The following is an 18594-nucleotide window of genomic DNA, read 5'->3' on the forward strand; positions in this document are numbered from 1 at the left end:
ATAACACTGAACAAAGTGCACTGAACACAACAGGATATTACAAATAATCAAGCCTCCGTTTACATAGTGCACTGAACAATGTGGCACACGAACTGAAAAAAAATGAAAAATGTTGATAGATGAAGTCAAGGGGAAAAACTCTCCAAGCCAGATCCAGAACAGCTTAACCAAGAAGGTAACAAATAGAAGAAACAAATGTGAGGACGTATATTGGAGAAGAAAAATGTGACCCATTTTATGCTATAAGACTGAGCATATTTTAACTCTCTTGGCTTTATATTGGAGAAGAAGAAAAAAAAGGTTATATTCGGCGTGGGGCCGTGGACCGTGGTATTGATTTTCTATTGGTTTTGGATCAGATATGATATCATTTGACATGAAGACTGAAGAGTAACCTTAAACTTTCAGAAGAGTAGGTGCTGAACTCGGAACAGCGGAAATTAACCTTCCTAAAAAAACATATATTTCCGATCAAACAGTACATGTGTGACAGTAGCTGAAGTAGAACAATACAAACTGATGCTATCAGTATGTCTTAACATCAACAGCTACAATCAGACAGGCGTTTCATCCTCTTCCAAATACCAAACTGGCATGGATTATTCATCGTTTTGTTTAAGGGGGTGTTTGGTTTATAGGGACTAAACTTTAGTCCCTCCACTTAATTCCATTTTAGTTCATAAATTGTTAAATAGGGAAACTAAAATAGAGTTTTAGTTTCTATATTTAGTAATTTAGGGACTAAAATGGAATTAAGTGGAGGGACTAAAGTTTAGTCCCTAGAAACCAAACACCCCTTAAGACGTGTAACATAGTCAGGAAAAAAAAAGTAATGAAGATACTGTGAGGGTCATACTGCAACCATCCTTATTTCTTACCTGGAGAAGTATCGATAGTAACTTGGGTCAACCTTTACTCTGAGAATCACCGTGTATGAGCAACAGTCTGAATCCGGAACGCAGCAGAGCAAGAAGCAGCCGTGCTGCTTCTATGGCTGCTGCTTGGGGTCACGGTACCCAGCATCGACCAGGACCTTCTCCTTCTTGGCGAGCTCAACGTCGCGATCAACCATCATCTCAACGAGCTGCTGGAACCCAACCTTGGGCTTCCATTTGAGCAACTTCCTCGCCTTGGTGGAGTCTCCCTGGAGGCTGTCGACCTCTGCGGGGCGGAAGTACTTCTTGTCAATGACCACATGATCCTTCCAGTTGAGGCCGGCGTAGCCGAAGGCAGCCTGCAAGAACTCCTCGACTGTGTGGGACTCCTCGGTGGCGACGACGTAGTCGGCCGGCTGATCCTGCTGCAGCATGAGCCACATTGCCTCCACGTAGTCCCCCGCGAACCCCCAGTCCCTGGCCGCCGAGAGGTTGCCCAGGAAGACCTTGGTCTGCAGGCCGAGCTTGATGCGGCCGACGGCGCGCGTGATCTTGCGCGTCACGAAGTTCTCGCCGCGGCGCGGGGACTCGTGGTTGAAGAGCACGCCGTTGCAGGCGAAGACGCCGTAGGCCTCGCGGTAGTTGACGGTGTACCAGTGCGCGGCGACCTTGGCAGCGGCGTAGGGGGAGCGCGGGTGGAAGGGCGTGTCCTCGCCCTGCGGCGGCGGCGTGGAGCCGAACATCTCCGAGGAACCAGCCTGGTAGTAGCGAATGGGCCTGCGCGACAGGCGGACGGCCTCCAGGAGGCGGAGCGCCCCCGTGGCAGTGACGTCGGCGGTGTAGTCGGGGACCTCGAAGGAGACGGCGACGTGCGACTGCGCCGCGAGGTTGTAGACCTCGTCGGGGGAGATGGCGTCGAGCGCGCGGCGGAGGGAGGAGGAGTCGGACAGGTCGGCGTAGTGGAGCCGCAGCGGGGGCCGCGGGGACGACGGCACCGCGTGTGGGTCGTGGTAGATGTGGTCCAGCCGCTGCGTGTTGAAGTTGGAGGAGCGGCGCATGAGGCCGTGCACCTCGTACCCCTTCGACAGGAGCAGCTCCGTGAGGTAGCTCCCGTCCTGCCCCGTGATGCCCGTGATCAGCGCCACTTTCCGCGCCGGCGCGAGGGCCCGCGGCACCGGGGCGGTCTCGCCGTCAGTGGCAGTGGCAGTGGCAGTGGTGGAATGAGCCATTTGGGAAGCGAAGCGAGCAAGGGGGGATTGCCTCGTGTCGGGGGGTCAGGTCTGGGAAGCAAATTTGTGGGGAAGATGCAGGGGGAGGCAGGGAGTATTTGTAGGTCCCGCCTGCAGAGCCGATGCAGCGGGGTCTGACCAGTCAAGTGTGCGTGTATATTTGCCAAACGAGCAATGCAAACAAAAATATTTGCCTTTAATTTTCTTTGAAGCTAGTCTTACCTCCCATAATTTCTTTGAAATGGGTTGTATTTTACTACTGCGTGTTTCAAGTGGAGTCCTACCTTAACAATGTAGTTACATAATTATAATAGAACAATTTATTTATTTATTTCTTAATAATCATTTAGTGTAAAAACAATTTGAATGAGGTATGGTGTGTAAATTAGTTTAAGTTACAGTTCAATCCAATTCAATACATGCGAATTGAGGTGAATACGAAAGTATCCAAATAAGGCCTAAAGAAGGTAGTGGCTTAACATTATCATTCAAGCTATAGAAAGCTATTGGCTGTAGTGCTATAGGTGAAGCAACCATCTGGAATGGAGCTCTAGTGACCTGATTGGTTGATGTTGTCGACGTAGGTGGCGTGGCAACGATAATCACTATGACAGGCGATATTGGAAGAGCAGTAACTATATAGTCCATGACACCTAGTCAAAGCCTATAGTTATACCCTAAATAGGTGTAGAGAAGTTAAGTGTTGTTAGATAGACTAGCAAAGTAAAGTGATACAAACTCTAACTCTAAAGTCCTCCAAACTGTATAACTAGGGCCATGGGAGTCTGTAGTGTAGCCAGAGGAGCCATATGAACTGATGGTGGTGACACGACTACTCTAGTTTGCTGGAAGTAAGTAAAGTTTTGAACATGTATCCACTAGCAACAATTGCTAAAACTGGTCTTGATGGGTCTGTATGGTCTCAAACAATGTAAGCATCATGTTAGTCTACCTTATTAGGCCTCTACCAACTGGTGTTGCTCCTCTCTATGCTCGGTCTCTCATCGAAGTTGCTCTACTATCATAAATTGTTGCTCGGTCGCTTCATCAAACTGGTCTTGATGGGTTCTCGATGGGGAAGCAAATCCTCTATAGTTACTTCTCCTGCAGTTGGGTCAATGACGTGTGGGCCTGATCTAGACCAGGCCCACATGTTAGTGGCCCAACTGCAGGGGAGGTAACTATAGAGGATCTCGTTGCCTCGATGGAGGTGTTGGAGGTGGAAGCAGTGGCACTACTTCAGTACACATCAGAGTTATCATCTGTGGTATATCGTTGCTTGGATAACTGTTGAAGCTCTGACTGCTCGACCTCTTTTAGACTGTGTGTAGCAGTTCACTCATATGATCATCGAAAACACTATTTTGCATTGTAGACTACATTGTTTGCAGAGTGGAGTTTGAATATAAGACTGGAGATGGGTAAGGTGCTTGAGATAATCTTATCGCCTCATTCTGCTCCTACTCTTGCCTCAATTGTCTTTTACGCCTTGTTTGTTTCGTTGGAATTGAATGCTATTTTAATAATTATAATTTAGAAAAAAAACTAATTAAGTTAATATATTTGTATATGTAATATATTTGTTTATTATCCTAAATTATATGAAAGAGATAGTTATACACTATATTTGTGTTATAGAGAATTAAGTAGAAGAGTGTGCTATAAGTTGTACATTAGAAAAGTAGCATGTAAATATATAGAATCAATCTTCATCTATCACCCAATGATTTTTAGATAGGCTTATATATAAACTTCAGAAAGTTATGAAATGTTACATTAAAAAAATATCTAATACATTAGTTAGATTCCAATTCCTCAAAATGAAGTGAAACAAATAGAGCCTTAGAGATGTCACAGTCATAGCGGCTGAGAGAACAAGCTCCTGGATGGGCGCCCATCACCAATTAGGGGGCATGTAAACTCTGTATCCACTGCCACAGTTGTTGAGTGTAAGGGCCCACTAGGGATGATTAATAATCAGGCTTGTATTTTGCGTAGGGTGGCTGACAATGAGCCTTAATACCAACCAAAACCATATGGTCCATATCCTCAATCTCACATATCATAAAGTCAATAATATGAAACTATGTATGAGAATTGCGAGATGAGGGCATCGCTGAAGTGTCAACCAGCTCGCGTAGGCTACCTTTAGTCAGATCCGTAGCTTTGCTTGAGATGGCAAAAGCAAGGGTGCGATGTGCGAGCTGGACTGGGGGAGAGGCAGGCACGAGCACGGTTGACCGGCCGCCGGGAGCACCGGAGACCGGACTTGGTTTCCGTTCCGTTCCATGATCCCCATGCACTGACCTGGTGCCCAGTTGCCAGTTGGTGCCCTTTTCGTATCTGCCACGGAATTCCAATCCACACCCCATATAGATTCCCCCAAACCGAGGCACGAGTCCACGGGTTGCAGAGAACGCGACTTGTACAGATCCAAATGGGTCGATCAGATCTGCCGACAGTTTTAACAATATACCACGAGTATATGACGCAGAGCACAGGATCCAAGAGCTCCGGAACGCTCGGTTGCAGAAACACATACAGGACGAGCTGCAGCTGCAAGCGACCCAAGGACAGATGCGTTGCTCTGGCACGTGCCATGTCATAGGCTCAAAGCAAGCAAAGGTATGTTGCACGAAAAGTGAAAGGGGGCAGTGCAGAGGGCAGACTAGCAGAGTCGCAGTGCCCTACTGCCGTCGTTCTCCAGGCACGTCCCATGTCGAAGGCTCGATCCGCGAGAACGTCGGTGCCGCAGTCTCGGAAAAGAACCATATCCTCTATCGGTGTGGCACTTGCAGTTGCAGGCGGACCACCTGTCGTCAGAGTTCAGTTCAGACAACCATCGTGGATTCATCATGTACTACACTACTACTAGTTCCCAAGCTCATCATATGCAGAAATGCAGGGTGTTTTCTGACCTAATTTAACTGCAGAGCTAGCTGATAGCTCCAACTGTCGGTGCCATCTGCAAAAAGAAGATGCAAAAAAAAAAGGTTAAGCAACCTACGTTTTGGAAGAAGAAAAATACAGTTTCGACGATGAAGAGTACCTATGGCTTTATCGTGGGAAAGCGCAATGCAGGCATTAGTACAATTCCTACTAAAAGATACTAAGACAACCGTTTCATCTCATGCCAACTTTTATCAGTTTTCCTGCTTTGTCTTGCACTGTTCGAGATCTCGGTGACAGCGGCACCTTTGAGACTACTTGCTTGACCTTTGATGCTTATGGCTTATCCTCCTTTCCTTTTAACTACTTCATTTTTTGTCCTTTTCATCATGACTGATGTGTCATGCACTGCAGACTACAGAAATGACTAGGGCACTAGGCAACTGTGGCTGGATTCTGGTAAAAAAATGTTTTCATTAAAAAATCATATAAATAAAACATGCTTAAAAATGCATAACATTTTTAATGGGGGGAGAGCAATTAGCTCGTTGCACTTAAAATGATTAACTGAAATTATGGTTGCTAGTAGAGAGGGGAGCCAAGAAACGGAATCAGGTGAAACTACTCGTCCATTTCTGGCTCTCCCAGTACAGGCAGAAAAAGATGAATCGGTTCAGTGAAACGTTTCTGTACTACCTACCCGTTTGGCAGCGATTCTGGAGTTTCACGTGAGCATCGGAACTGTTCCAAGCTGCCAAAAGGGCTCTTAGTATTGAGTTAAGACAAAGCAGTTTGATCCTGGGTGGTTAGTTGAGCTCGAGTCTTCCCTTTGTTAACAGTAACAAGCTCATCATTCTGGACGAGTTTAAAGTTTTATCATCTTCATTGATTTCTTCAGGCTTACATGCTTACTCTGCAGAAATGAGCTCAGCTGATATTGTTCTCATCAAAACATTAAATGTAGGATATCCAGTATTCCAGTGGTTACCTTCTTGAATTGGCTTGAGTAAACCCTTTGGGCTTTTTTCCCAACAAAGTGCAGTGTTGGGTGCACACTTAGGGCTGGTTTTGTGACCAGGGAATTATATGGGATCCATGCCCATGGATCCATCCAATTCCCTGGTCACCAAATCAGTCCTTACTGGAGAGCCATTCAGTACCTTCCACATTTTATCCATCTAATGACAATAGCTGAAACTCAACTGATGTTTCTGTAGGCACTTTTCTCCATAGTTATTAAAGCGTTAAAGCGAGGTGCTGCGTTCCACCACCTTCCGGACGCCTAGGCGACGGCAAGGAGAGGCAAGGTGACGCCTTATTATAAAAGGCCTACCAGCCCACTTAGGTAGCCCACCATCCCAGCCCATATGCCCATCCCTCCCATCTCATCTAAAAAATTCCCTACGCTGCTGACCTGATCCCTCACGCCGCCGCCCTCTGCCCACCCCTTCAATCTCCCTCTAGCGCTGCTACCCTACCCTTCAAGCTCCCTCCAAAGTTGTCGCCGGAACGTAACACCGTCGCCCTCTCCTTCAAGCTCCGTCTAGCGCCGCCGCTGCTTCCCTCTCCATCCTCCCTGTCTCATTCTGTATGGCGATGGTGGACGCCCAGAGTTTTTGAGCGCCTGGACGCCTAGGCGTCGCCTAGATGACGCCTTAAAAACCATGCTTTTCTCCTGCCTAAAACAAAATGTTTAGATGAGTAGGCCTAGTTCATACAATTTATCATGTGCATAAGTTATAGCTTCAGGTAAACACCTGGTATGCCTAAAGTCTAAAAAAGATATGGCCATTACAAGGGTTTAAACCTGGGTTTATTAGAAAATGTGTTTATTTTGGATTTCAGTAAATCGCCAAAGCAACAAATATATAGCATGACAGCAAGAAAAGATAACAGCAATAGTGTGAAGAAAAAGACAGCAGATATCTAACTAACACTCTTCAACAACGTGAAGGAATGCAGTATATTCAAGAAATGTCTCATCGGGGAAAGGAAATTAGATTCAATAAGCTAATATGTTAAAAGGATTACCAGGTCAGTTGTGTTACCTGTGCTTGTAACGAGAACCTCATCCTCTTTAGATGTGTACTGATTGCTCAAGACAGATGAGCCCTTAAACAACCATTGCAAAATCACACGATAGCAAATAGTTTGTCCAGTGTTCGTAACATCTGTCAAAAACAAGTAGGAGCATGCAGCAGTCTGGATCACAAAAGTGCTCATAAGCTTTCACAATTCTCTCCTAGCTCATTGAAATGTTCCCTGGGAAAAGTTGAAACCTAAAAGAATTGTCGGAGTGAATAAAATTAAGAGCTGAAAAATGGCAAGCCATGCTTCTCCTGATGGTCACCTGAATAACCATAGCAGCACAACCACAGCAGATCAAATCAATTAGGGCACACAATTTGCCTTAGGAACTCAAGGACTGATTTGCCTTATGTAACTTTGTCCAGATCGTTTTTGTTAGATCAGATGAGAGAGTGATAAATTATCATTAAAATCATACTGATGCTACTCTATTACATAATGGCTTATAGAAAGAGGAAATACTGTACCAAAACCATAGAAGAAATGGAGACTGAAATACAGCAAGATAACTAGGCAAGTACAAATTAAACAAGTGCTAGTTAACATAACAGAGGAATGAGCATCAGCCCAAACTGTCTTGCGTCAATGGTCAGATATCATAATTCAGTGGACAGGAAAAAAAAAGACTTCCAAATTCCTCTTTGAAATATCCCCCGCATTGAAAAGCCATAAAAAAGGACATGACCAGCTTCTAAATGGCAGCAAGGGTGTGATATGTCCTGCTTCAATTGGCAAAAGAGATGTCTCTGTAGAGTGTAGACCTCTTCAAGTGCTGATATACTTTGGAGTGCTTCGACAAGCAGGCGAGCAGTGAACTTCACAGAATTAAACTCTGAAGAGAACTGCACATTTTAGTTATACCAATTAGAACATTACTCGTACTACACTAGTTAAAATTTTAAGAGAACAAAATGATATCCTGAGGATGCATAACTCTATATCATGCCTACTACAAAGAACAGCGTACCACCACTATTACTGGTAAACCTCCCGCTAAGTCAAACAAATAACCTGTGTGGAGCTGAACAATTATCCAAGCATACAAATTATTTAGTTGAAAATAAAAGTTGTATCACTTTCTCTTGCACATTTTCTTATCTAGTGGCGCACTAGACAGTGGACATTCTGTTGGGTGAGCAACTAAACTAAATGTGCTCAGCACAATTTCAAATAACAACAAAAAAAGATCAACATATAGATACTTGGTGGTAGAATGAGGAAGTCCAAATAGCTATTAGAGAGAAGAAAGAATTCTACAGACATCTATACCATGACAGGAGTGTGGACAACATAGAGAAGTATAAGGTAGCAAAGAGCGAGTTGTAAATGTGGCAAAGGGTAGGATGTATGAGTATCTTTACCAACGCTTGAGTACGAAAGGAGAAAAGGATGGCTAGGGTTCATGAGAGGAAGACGGGGATACCGATGAAGATGTTAGCCATAGAAGCAAAGCAGGGTAGATAAAGTAGCGTCAAGCATATGGCATTCTATATGACAAGAGGGTACCACATAAGTTGAAAGGTAAGTTTTATAGAACGACATTTAGACCTGCTATGTTGTATGGTACAGAACGTTGGCCTACAAAAGGACCACATGTTCAACAGATAAGTGTTGCATAAATGTGAATGTTGCGTTGGATTTGTGGCCATACAAGAAGGGATCAAGTCCGGAATGATGGTATATGTGATAGGCTAGGGGCAGCACCAATCGAACAAAAGTTTATCCAACACCGGATGAGATGGTTTAGACATGTCCAACGGAGACCTCCAGAGGCACCAATGCGTAGTAGGATCCTAAAGCGTGATAATAATAAGAGAGAAAGATGAAGCCCGAAGTTAACATGGAAAGAGATAGTAAAAGGAGACTTGAAAGGATCAGATATAACCAAAGATAAGCCTTGAATAGGAGTGCATGGAAAACAACTATCCATGTGGAACCATAACTTATGGGTTCTATTGGGTTTTTAACTCTAACCTACCCCAACTTGTTTGGGATAAAAGGCTTTGTTGTTGTTGTATTATCACATTATGTCTTATCCTCTGACTCTTGAGTCGTTTGTTGATATATTTTTTTCTTTAAAATCATAATGGTTTGCCTTTGCCAAGTCAGAAAAAAAACTCGACCGGGGAGGGAAAGACCACCCTCCCAGTATTATATTAAGAAAAAGTCGAAACATGGTCCCGGCCAAGAAAATCCCTGAAGCGTGCCCCCCCCCATCATTAGCGGACCATCACTGCCTACTCTACAACGGCCCAGCCAGAGGGTGACGCGCATGACGTAACTCGGGAGCGGGCGGGGCACATCGAGGGGATTTTTTTAACCAAACCAGAAATTCACCCCCGAGGGAGATCGAACCTAGGACCTGGAGGTGCTACTCGGAAGCCTTAACCATTACGCTAGAGGCCCTTTTGCCAAGTCAGAGCTCATTTTTTTTCTCGAACGACATAGGAGAGTTGTGTGTCATTTCATTAAGAATATAGAAAGAAACAACGATTCAGGAACCAACAAGGTTTTAACCTGAACACACCCCTCACTCACTCCAAACTTGGAACAGTAAAGAAAGAACCTAGAGAGCAGGAGATGAAGCTTAGTAGCACCAGCCTTACACCACAAAAAACACTCATCTATCACAGACTCAAGAAGAACCTGAGTGTTAGGTTGTGTTCCCTTATCAACACCAGTGTTCCTATGTTTTCACACCTCCCAGGCTAAGAGGATATGAGACTGCAGCTCCTTCTATACATTACTGATAGCCACCTTCCATCATGCATTGAACCTGGAGCTTGTAACCTATGTTACCCTAATACGGTGATACGTATCCGGGAGTATCCACGAAGTATCGGTATATGATACATTATCTGACACGGGTACGTGAATTTTGTGAAGTATCCGTGCATCATAGCTTGTAACTAAAGGTGCAAGAGCTGCCAAGCCTAAGTGTTGCAGGATTATATGCCAAATCTGCTAAGTGAAGACACAAGAGATTAGAATGTGCAAAATAGATTCCTCATCTTGGTCACAGAGAGTACAAACATCCGAGTGTGGTAAACCTCGCTTGGCAAGTCGGTCCGTGGTCTAGCATATGTTGTTGATTGCCATCCATATGAAGAAATGGAAGGGCATAAGTGCCAGATTGCATTAGCTACCACCTGAGAATATCAGGGACATTTTGCAGCAATTCCACATTGTCCACCTAATCCTAGATTAGGATATATTCAACCAACACCTGAACAGATAGGCTTCCCCTGATATCATGCACCCATGTCTTGTCAAACAAAGCTTGGGCAACCATTCTAGTTTGGAAAGAATTAATTTATGAAGGTTTGGTGCTAACTTTTGGATCCCCTTACCATTCAGCCACATATCTGACCAGAAAAGAATTGAGCCCCCATCGCCAACTATGGAAACCACAGCCGCATCAAACAAAGCTCGAGCATTATGAGAAACCTGAATAGGGAGCCCAAACACGGTCTTGTGGGGTCTATCTTTTGAGCCTAGAGCCAACGTATGTGTGGCGCACACTCAAGTGATTCCAGGTTGTGGTTGCCTAAACCCCCATACTCCAATGGCCTCTTGACTTTTTCCTAGGAAACCAAACCAATTTCCCCCATTCACTCTCTCCTGACCACTCCAAGGAAGCATCAACGTCGTTTTTTAATGGCCTTGATAACCCATTTAGGGAGTTCCAAGGCAATCATCATATGGATAGGGGTTGCTGTCAACATGGCATGAACCATAACCAATCTCCCAGCTCTATTCATCAACGAAGCTTTCCAACTTGGAAGATGATTGGCAACCTTGTCGATCAAAGGAAGTACCTCTTTGGTTGGCTTACGAATGTAGAGGGGGAGGCCAAGGTAAGTGCAAGGAAACTCCCTGACAACACAGCCTTAAAGCCTTTCACTTATTAAAAAATCATTGGCAAAAGTTGTTCTTAATTTAATTTTGCCACATGATATGCACAGTAGTTTATTATGCATAGAAGAGCTTGGACTCGATGACAGATAATCTACAAAGACAAAATAACAAAAAACTTGACCATGGGAGGACCAGGGACATGTTCCCTTGGCTTTGCCTTGGAGGGGAGTACCAAATCCTTTAGGGAGGTGCTCACACAAGCTTCAAGCATCAGGATTCAAGTCCAGGTGTCAGGACCTGTCAGGGCCCAGGGGGATACGGCAAGGAGCAACTGTAACACCCCGTCCACTCCCAGACCGACGGTACTTACTCCTGGTAGCTCTCTAAGATCATATATCGTCCCCACAGTCCAACACGAGTCTTTTGTGCGCACTTTGTTCTCACTCATGTGCACCCGAGAAAATTTATTGGTCGGTCACCCATCCCAACATTGCTCTAGGCCAAGCACACTTAACCCAAAGGTTCTTTCGAGGTAGCCTTCCGAAAAAGAAGATGCACCTTGTTGATATAAGTATTCTATTAATCCTATTAAGCATTGGGCCAGGATATCACCATCCACTGGGGTCAGGATATCACAGCAGCAGCAAGGAGCGCAGGACAAAGGATAAGAAGATTAGTTGAGATTATCTAAAAGATTAGTTGATATTATCTAGGAAGGTTATCAGTTAGTAGTTTGTTGAGAGTTTTAGAAGAGTTTTAAGGAGATAAGGATCTCTAGCTAGATAGGGTCGGCCAGCCGGACTATTTATGTAATCAATGGATGAGAAATAAAACAGGCAAGAATTAGAAGGGAGAAACCCTCCTCTTGCTCGGTCGTGGGCAGAGGTCCCTGGCCGACGTTTCTGCCCATCAATCCCCCCTCTCCAATCCCCTCTAGGCATCTATTGTTCAATGTTCATTGACGGGTATTGTTCACGCGTGAACAGTACCGCGTCGCCTCCACCAGCGGCTCAAATCACTCATCGATCTAGCAACCATAAAATACCAGATGTTAGAGATCCTTATCTCTAAATAGGCCAGAGGAGGGTTTATCCCTTCTAATTTTTGCCTACTTTATTTCTCATCCATTGATTACATAAACAGGTCGGTTGGCCACTCCTATCTAGCTAGAGATCCTTATCTCCTTAAAACTCTCAACAAACTACTAACTGGTAACCTTCCTAGATAATCTCAACTAATCTCCTAGCAACTAATCTTCTTATCATTTGACATGCGCTCCTTGCCGCAGCACCCTTGGGCCCTGACAGGTCCTGACACTAGGAACTTGAAAGCGTAAAACATCACAACAATGTATATGCTAATAATAGTGCTTGGTCAAGGCCTCATAGTTATTTGCAAGATGTAATTTCAATCAGTAGAAGCACACCTGCTGTGTTCTGGATGAATGATGGCCAAGTTCCTAGAAGACAATGGGCTATTTTACGTAAATGATGTCCTCCTCATCTGGCTCATCTGCATCCCAGTCACCATCATCTTCTTCTGATATATATGAATCATCATCTTCCTCTCCATCTTTTCCTTCTTGTTGCTCCCTTTCCTCCTTTAGTTTGTCAAGTATAGCAAGGATCTATTAAGATAGAAATATTCAGTCAGTGTTTTGCTAACATAGAAATACTTAAAAACCATTTGGGTACACCTCCTGGAGCCCATCCAATTATGTTGAGATACAATTGCCTCCGACAGGCCTTATGGTTCTTACTCCCATAAAGCACAAAGATTATTCTAATTTTCACCAAAGTTGCACTACACAAGTTCACTTACTCTTTGCACTATGAAGTTAGAAAAGGATGCAAAACACTATACCTGTCACACAATTTGCAGGGGGGGCCAACAAATTCGATGATGAATAAAGGATAGGCATTTATTCCGTGCATACGTGTGTGTTTTGGTGGTTTGGGTGGATTACCGTTAGCATATGTTGTAATTCGTAGAAATGAAGAATACTACAATACTAAATCAAGGGCATGTATCGAGTTCACTGTAAACAGCTATTACCAGTATTGGGAATAGGTACCATGTGCTCAGAATAATGCTATGTTCGTTTTATTTCAAATCCATGTGGATTGAGGGGGAATAAATCCACTACTGGTCAAAATCCACCTCAACCCACCCTAATACCCCTCAATCCACATGGTTTTGGGATGAAACGAACAAGGACTGAGGTATGGCTTTAATCCGTACCGACTTCTACTGCTTCTACAGTGTTTTAGTCTCTATAGATTGCACCTGCAACAGTCCAAACAGGTGGCTTTAATCCTAAGCAAACAACCATGTATAGAAGGCAATAAAATAAATGAATGACCGAGTTCACAGCATGCAAACATAAGTGAATTCGAATCCCATAGAAACAGATAAACTTGTATCTTACCCTGCTTCCACGCTCCATAGACTCATCCTCGATGAACCTTATCTCCGGCGTGAGGCGAAGCTTCATCCTCCTGCCTATCTGGCTCCTGACGTACTTGGTCTTGGCCTTGAGCCCCTCGATGGCCACCTTCTTCCCCCTCTCGTCCCCAAACACGGACACGTACACTTTGCACACCTGCGCACACTAGAATTCAGCACCACCTGCGCAAAGCCGAACTCCATTTGGACGCGTGAGCGGTGTGTGGCCTGACCTGGAGGTCGTTGGAGAGCTCGACGTCGGCGATGGTGGTGAGCGACGACAGGTAGCGGTCAGCGCCGAGCGCGGCTTCGGGGAGCACGGCGCGCTGCAGCACGGGGTCGCGGGTGAGCATGTCGGCGAGCTCCCGCTGGATCTGCTTCGCCACCATCCGTACCCGCCGCTCCTTCGCCATGCACCGCACCACGCGCAGCGACGACGACGGCGGCCGCAGCGACGACAGTGGAAGCCGCGCGAGGGAAGGGGCACGCGGCAGGTGCGGCGGAGCCAAGGGGCGGCACGGGAACATCGCGCCGGAAGACGGAAGCTTCGATCGATCCGTGGAGACTGGAGAGCGCGGGTGGGACGGAGCGGGAGCGGCGCCGGCGAAAGGGGATAGTGTTGCCAGGTCCAATTGAGCAATATCTTTTGTATTTTTATTGCTCCATTTATTTTAAAAAAAGTTAAATAAACACCGAAATTATCTATGCTTTTCTACAAAAGTTTACCAACTCCTACTTTCTGGTTCCCAAAGGCCAAAGTTATGCATTTGATGAAATTCTCATTCTTTTTACAAAATTACTTTCACAAATTAAGCCCTAAAAAACTTGACAATAATAAGGGGGGATCAAACATGAAACATCGCACATGGACCAGAAATGAAAAGGGAAATAATGATCACACGACTTTACATTACCGGCACATTTTACCTTCCTCAAATATCTCAACCTAAAATACTTTTAAAAAATAGATAATGGAAATAGATTGAGAAATTAAAAAATCAAAAATAATATATTACACTTGTGAAAATATCTATATAATCTAAAAATAGACCTAGCTCTACAAAATTGAGAAAATGTCCAAAAGGCATCTATTTTTTAAAGCATTCAAATCCATGTATAAACACGTTTTTCAAAATTTTACATGCCAAAAAAAACAGGCATTTATGAATGCAATATATATTAATTCTGGTTTTTACAGTAAAAAGTTCTAAAAACACATTTAGACATATCTTGGGATGCTTTCAAAAAATACAGAATTTGCTAAGTATTTTCTCATCGTAAATCTAATGTTTAGAAGCTTTTAAATATATTTTCGTGAGCCTAAATGTTTTATTTCAATTTATCATATCATGATATATATAACTTTTTTAGTTTTTAGAATATTTTAGATATTTATTTGATTTAATAACACCGCCAAGTAGTTATCAAGTATTTATTTGAACAGTGACTGTCCGGTGCGTCACCGGACTGTCCGGTGTGCCCATCACCAATAAAAACAGCCAACGGTTAGGAAATGGTTAGGGGCTATAAATACCCTCCCAACTACCTCATTCAAAGGCATCCAAGTATTCTGAACTTCCCATTCAATACAAGAGCAAATCCAACCACTCAAACACACATTCAAAGCATTCAATCCACTCCAAGTTTTCAAAATCAACTATAGTGCTTAGAGACTTGAGAGATGATCATTTGTATTCATTTGCGCTCTTGTTGCTTGGATTGCCTTCTTCCTTTCTCTTTATAATTCCTAAGTGCTTTGTAAAGCTAGCAAGAGACACCTAAGTGTGTGGTGGTCCTTGCGGGGTCTTAGTGACTCGTGTGATTAAGGAAAAAAGGCTCATCCGGTCTAAGTGACCGTTTGGGAGAGGGAAAGGGTTGAAATAGACTCGATCTTTGTGGCCTCCTCAATGGGGACTAGGTTCTTTGGAACCGAACCTCAGTAAAACAAATCACCGCGTTCACTTGTATTGATTTCCATTTGATTTGTTTTCCCTATTTCCTCTCTCTAACGTTTCCTTGCTAGCATAGATTTCAATTTGCTCCCAAACGACATACACATCTATTGAGCAACTCTTAGCAAGAGAAACAATCTTCTGCACTTGAATTTAATTCTAACGCTAACCCCCGACCTTCGTATGTGTTTAAGTTTATAAATTTTAGGTTTCGCCTATTCACCCCCTCTAGGCAACCTTCACCCTCCCCTAGTGACTCGAGCGCCACTGCCTTCGATGATACATGTATACATCGACAGATCTGGGAACTCTTGCACCTGTGAGTTGAGATCTAGTGTCTGAAAGCCATGGGGATCACCACGCGGACTGTTGGGGGTCTGCTTCGTAGCCGAAGGTCCTGTAAGAAGAAACACCTTCAGAAGATCAGCATGGAAATGATGCTGGAGCTACCTTATAGGGAACTTCAGCATAACGTCATGCCTAAGACGAAGGGTTGCACCGACTTAAAGATGAAAAGACATATTGATCCACGATAGTTCGTGTCATGAATGTAATCAATTGTAAATGATATAAATGTAATTTCACACAGGTTGCCCTGTGCCTATAAATAGATGAACATTACCCCGGTACTGTTCACGCTGATTTGTACTCACTCGTGCATTACGCTTGTACTATCTTCTTCTGTCAAGCCTAAGGTATAAATATAATTCTGTATAACTTCTGTTTATTCATGATAATATAATAGAAAATGAATTAATAATGTTATATAATCATTCATGTTGTTTCCTATGTTTTACATGCTTCTTCTTTCATTAATGTACACTGCGATCATGAAGATATGACCTTCATGACCTTCGTCTGAAGATCATTATATCCTAAGGGGAATAATGCTTCGAAGGACGAAGGGCCTTAACCTTTAACATTCTATGTTACCTTGTTCTTAATTCATAGCATTTGAGAACAAGTCCCCAACATTGGCGCCCACCTCCGGTGAACTCACTTCCACTCTTGAGTTGATGGCTTCGTTCAGCAACCAAGCTGAAGCATCTTCGGCTATGAAGTCGGTGCTTCCGATAACAGGCGGCTTAGGTTTAGAGCCGGCTAACAAGAAGCAAAAGAAGAAAGCACAGAGAAGGGTGCAGCATGTTGGGGTGTAGGGACCCTTCATCAAGTCAAAATGGTCCCATATTCCAATCACCTTCTCCCAGGAGGACCTTCAGCTCAAAGATTACCCTGATAATGATGCTATGGTCATATCTTTTGTCATTAAGAGATTTCTGGTCCACAATGTTCTGGTTGATACAGGCAGTGCAGCGGATATTATATTTGCTAAGGCCTTCAGACAGATGCAAGAGCCAGAAGATAAGATTCATGATGCTACACATCCTCTATGTGGCTTCGGAGGAAGGCAGATTGTAGCACTCGACAAAATCACAATGCCGGTGACCTTCGGCTTTGTTCATAACACAAGGACTGAACAGATTGTCTTTGACATTGTTGACATAGAGTACCCCTACAATGCAATCATTGGTCGTGGAACACTTAATGCTTTCGAAGCAATACTTCATCCAGCATATTTATGCATGAAGATACTGAAGCGTCCCGATCCTCTGGGACTCAAATGTGATACAATTACTAGTCACAGGAGGCTAGTAAACACATTTATACATCAGATAGTTCTAGATCTGCTTAAACGAGACAAACCTATAAAGGTGGCGATCAACTTTAAGAGTTGGTCCACAACTTGGGACATATCATCAGAGTGGGGATGAAGCAGCCCGATATACGCAGCGAAGCAAATCAGCGGTCCAACAGCCACAGGCAAGGATGGGAACAGTCGCAACTCTTACCCGATCTCCTTTTTCTGAAAAAACAACAAATAAGCAAGGGTGAGTACAAACGTACTCAGCAGCCCACCTTCACCCGCGGAATGGGGAAATCAGATATAATGCATGGAATATGTGGAGCTCAGGATATTTTGCAGAAACAACAATACTTTATGCAGGGTTGTTTTGTAAAACATTTTGTATTTTTCAAAGCGCATCCTCTCCCAAAGGAGCAGGAAGTTTTTCAATATTAGAACAAAATCCCCTGGACTAAACCATCCAGGTATCTCGGTAGTTTCCCACTGGTTTTCATTTTCAAAAACAGCTACTGGACTTCCCGTCCACCATAGCTCACGGCTCAACCGCCGGACCTTTTAAAAACCACTTTTCTCAAACACACCTCTTTTTTTAAAAACAAACCACCAATTGCCATACCACACTAGACTCATCCATTCCTGTGGACACAGACTATTCGAATAGGTTTGAACTCTGCGTACAGGGGTACACTTTACCCACTAGTCCGGCTCTGCGATCCCATGGCCAATGAGATCCAAATCAGAATCTCTTACTTTCCTCGCACGTCCTAACCTTAACGGTTATACCGGAAGGAGTCAGGCCACCGCCATGTCCAAACCAGACAAAAACATTCCCCCTTCTTATCCTCCCGGTGCTCCCCAGCCTTCATAACCCTGGGGTTGGACCGTACGAGTTCAGATTGAGTGACTGCCCACACAGTCTCAAGTGGTTGTACTTATCATGAGTACAGGTAGTGAAAGATGACAAATCGGTCCTTATACGAGGGGACAATCCTTCTGCTCACGCCTAAACCAGCTGAGCCATCACCTTAGGCCCTCCCCTAAACCAGGGAGTCCCTGATTATCCCACTCACAAGGTGATAAGGGTGAAAACCCTTCATCATACACATTTTGAAAAGCATTTTCTTTTGAAAACTCACACCTTTTATCAAATCATTTGTAACAAATATATCAAGGATTGATTGCGGCAAGCGGCTTGGGTGGCCATAATAACTTGTCTCAAAATCATATCATGCATAAAATAACAGACCGAGGGTTGTGGTTGAAAAATCATAGGTAATTTATGCATCAAAGGGATCCAGTGAGCTTGTCGTGCTTATTCGGCGAAGGGAGAAGGGGAGCTCACGGAACTGGCTTCTAGCTCCACTACCTGGTGTAGACTTGCAGATCTGGCCTCCACGAGACGACACAAACGCTCCGATAACTATGCAACATGAATAAGCAAACATACAAACAAGCAAGTATACCAACAAATATTTAGTATAGTGGTCAGAATAGTGATATATGGATGGATAGAGTCTTGAGTAGAATCTGTGTCATGTGGTGTTGTGATATTACTGGTGGTGGAGCGGAGGTGCTTACCAGGAGGGTGGACTGGAGGCGAAGCGACACTATGC

General features: G+C 44.0%; 2 protein-coding genes across 2 annotated transcripts; both read right to left on the reverse strand.

Moving 5' to 3' along the window:
- Positions 1-436: 436 nt before the first annotated feature.
- LOC103638108 (GDP-mannose 4,6 dehydratase 1) lies at positions 437-2170 on the reverse strand. The gene has a single exon (XM_008661096.3). The coding sequence runs from the start codon at positions 2102-2104 to the stop codon at positions 989-991; it is 1116 nt and encodes a 371-aa protein (XP_008659318.1). The 5' UTR covers positions 2105-2170; the 3' UTR covers positions 437-988.
- A 5149-nt stretch (positions 2171-7319) lies between these two features.
- On the reverse strand, positions 7320-14012 carry LOC100282982 (uncharacterized). The gene is made up of 4 exons (NM_001155886.2): positions 13618-14012; positions 13368-13541; positions 12366-12566; positions 7320-7923 (listed from the first exon to the last, which is right to left on the reverse strand). Exons 1-3 carry the CDS (start codon positions 13909-13911, stop codon positions 12414-12416), a joined length of 621 nt encoding a protein of 206 aa, NP_001149358.1. The 5' UTR covers positions 13912-14012; the 3' UTR covers positions 7320-7923; positions 12366-12413.
- Positions 14013-18594: the final 4582 nt, after the last annotated feature.

Source organism: Zea mays, chromosome 9 (genome assembly GCF_902167145.1).
Source record: "Zea mays cultivar B73 chromosome 9, Zm-B73-REFERENCE-NAM-5.0, whole genome shotgun sequence".
In the NCBI taxonomy this organism is placed as follows: Eukaryota; Viridiplantae; Streptophyta; class Magnoliopsida; order Poales; family Poaceae; genus Zea; species Zea mays.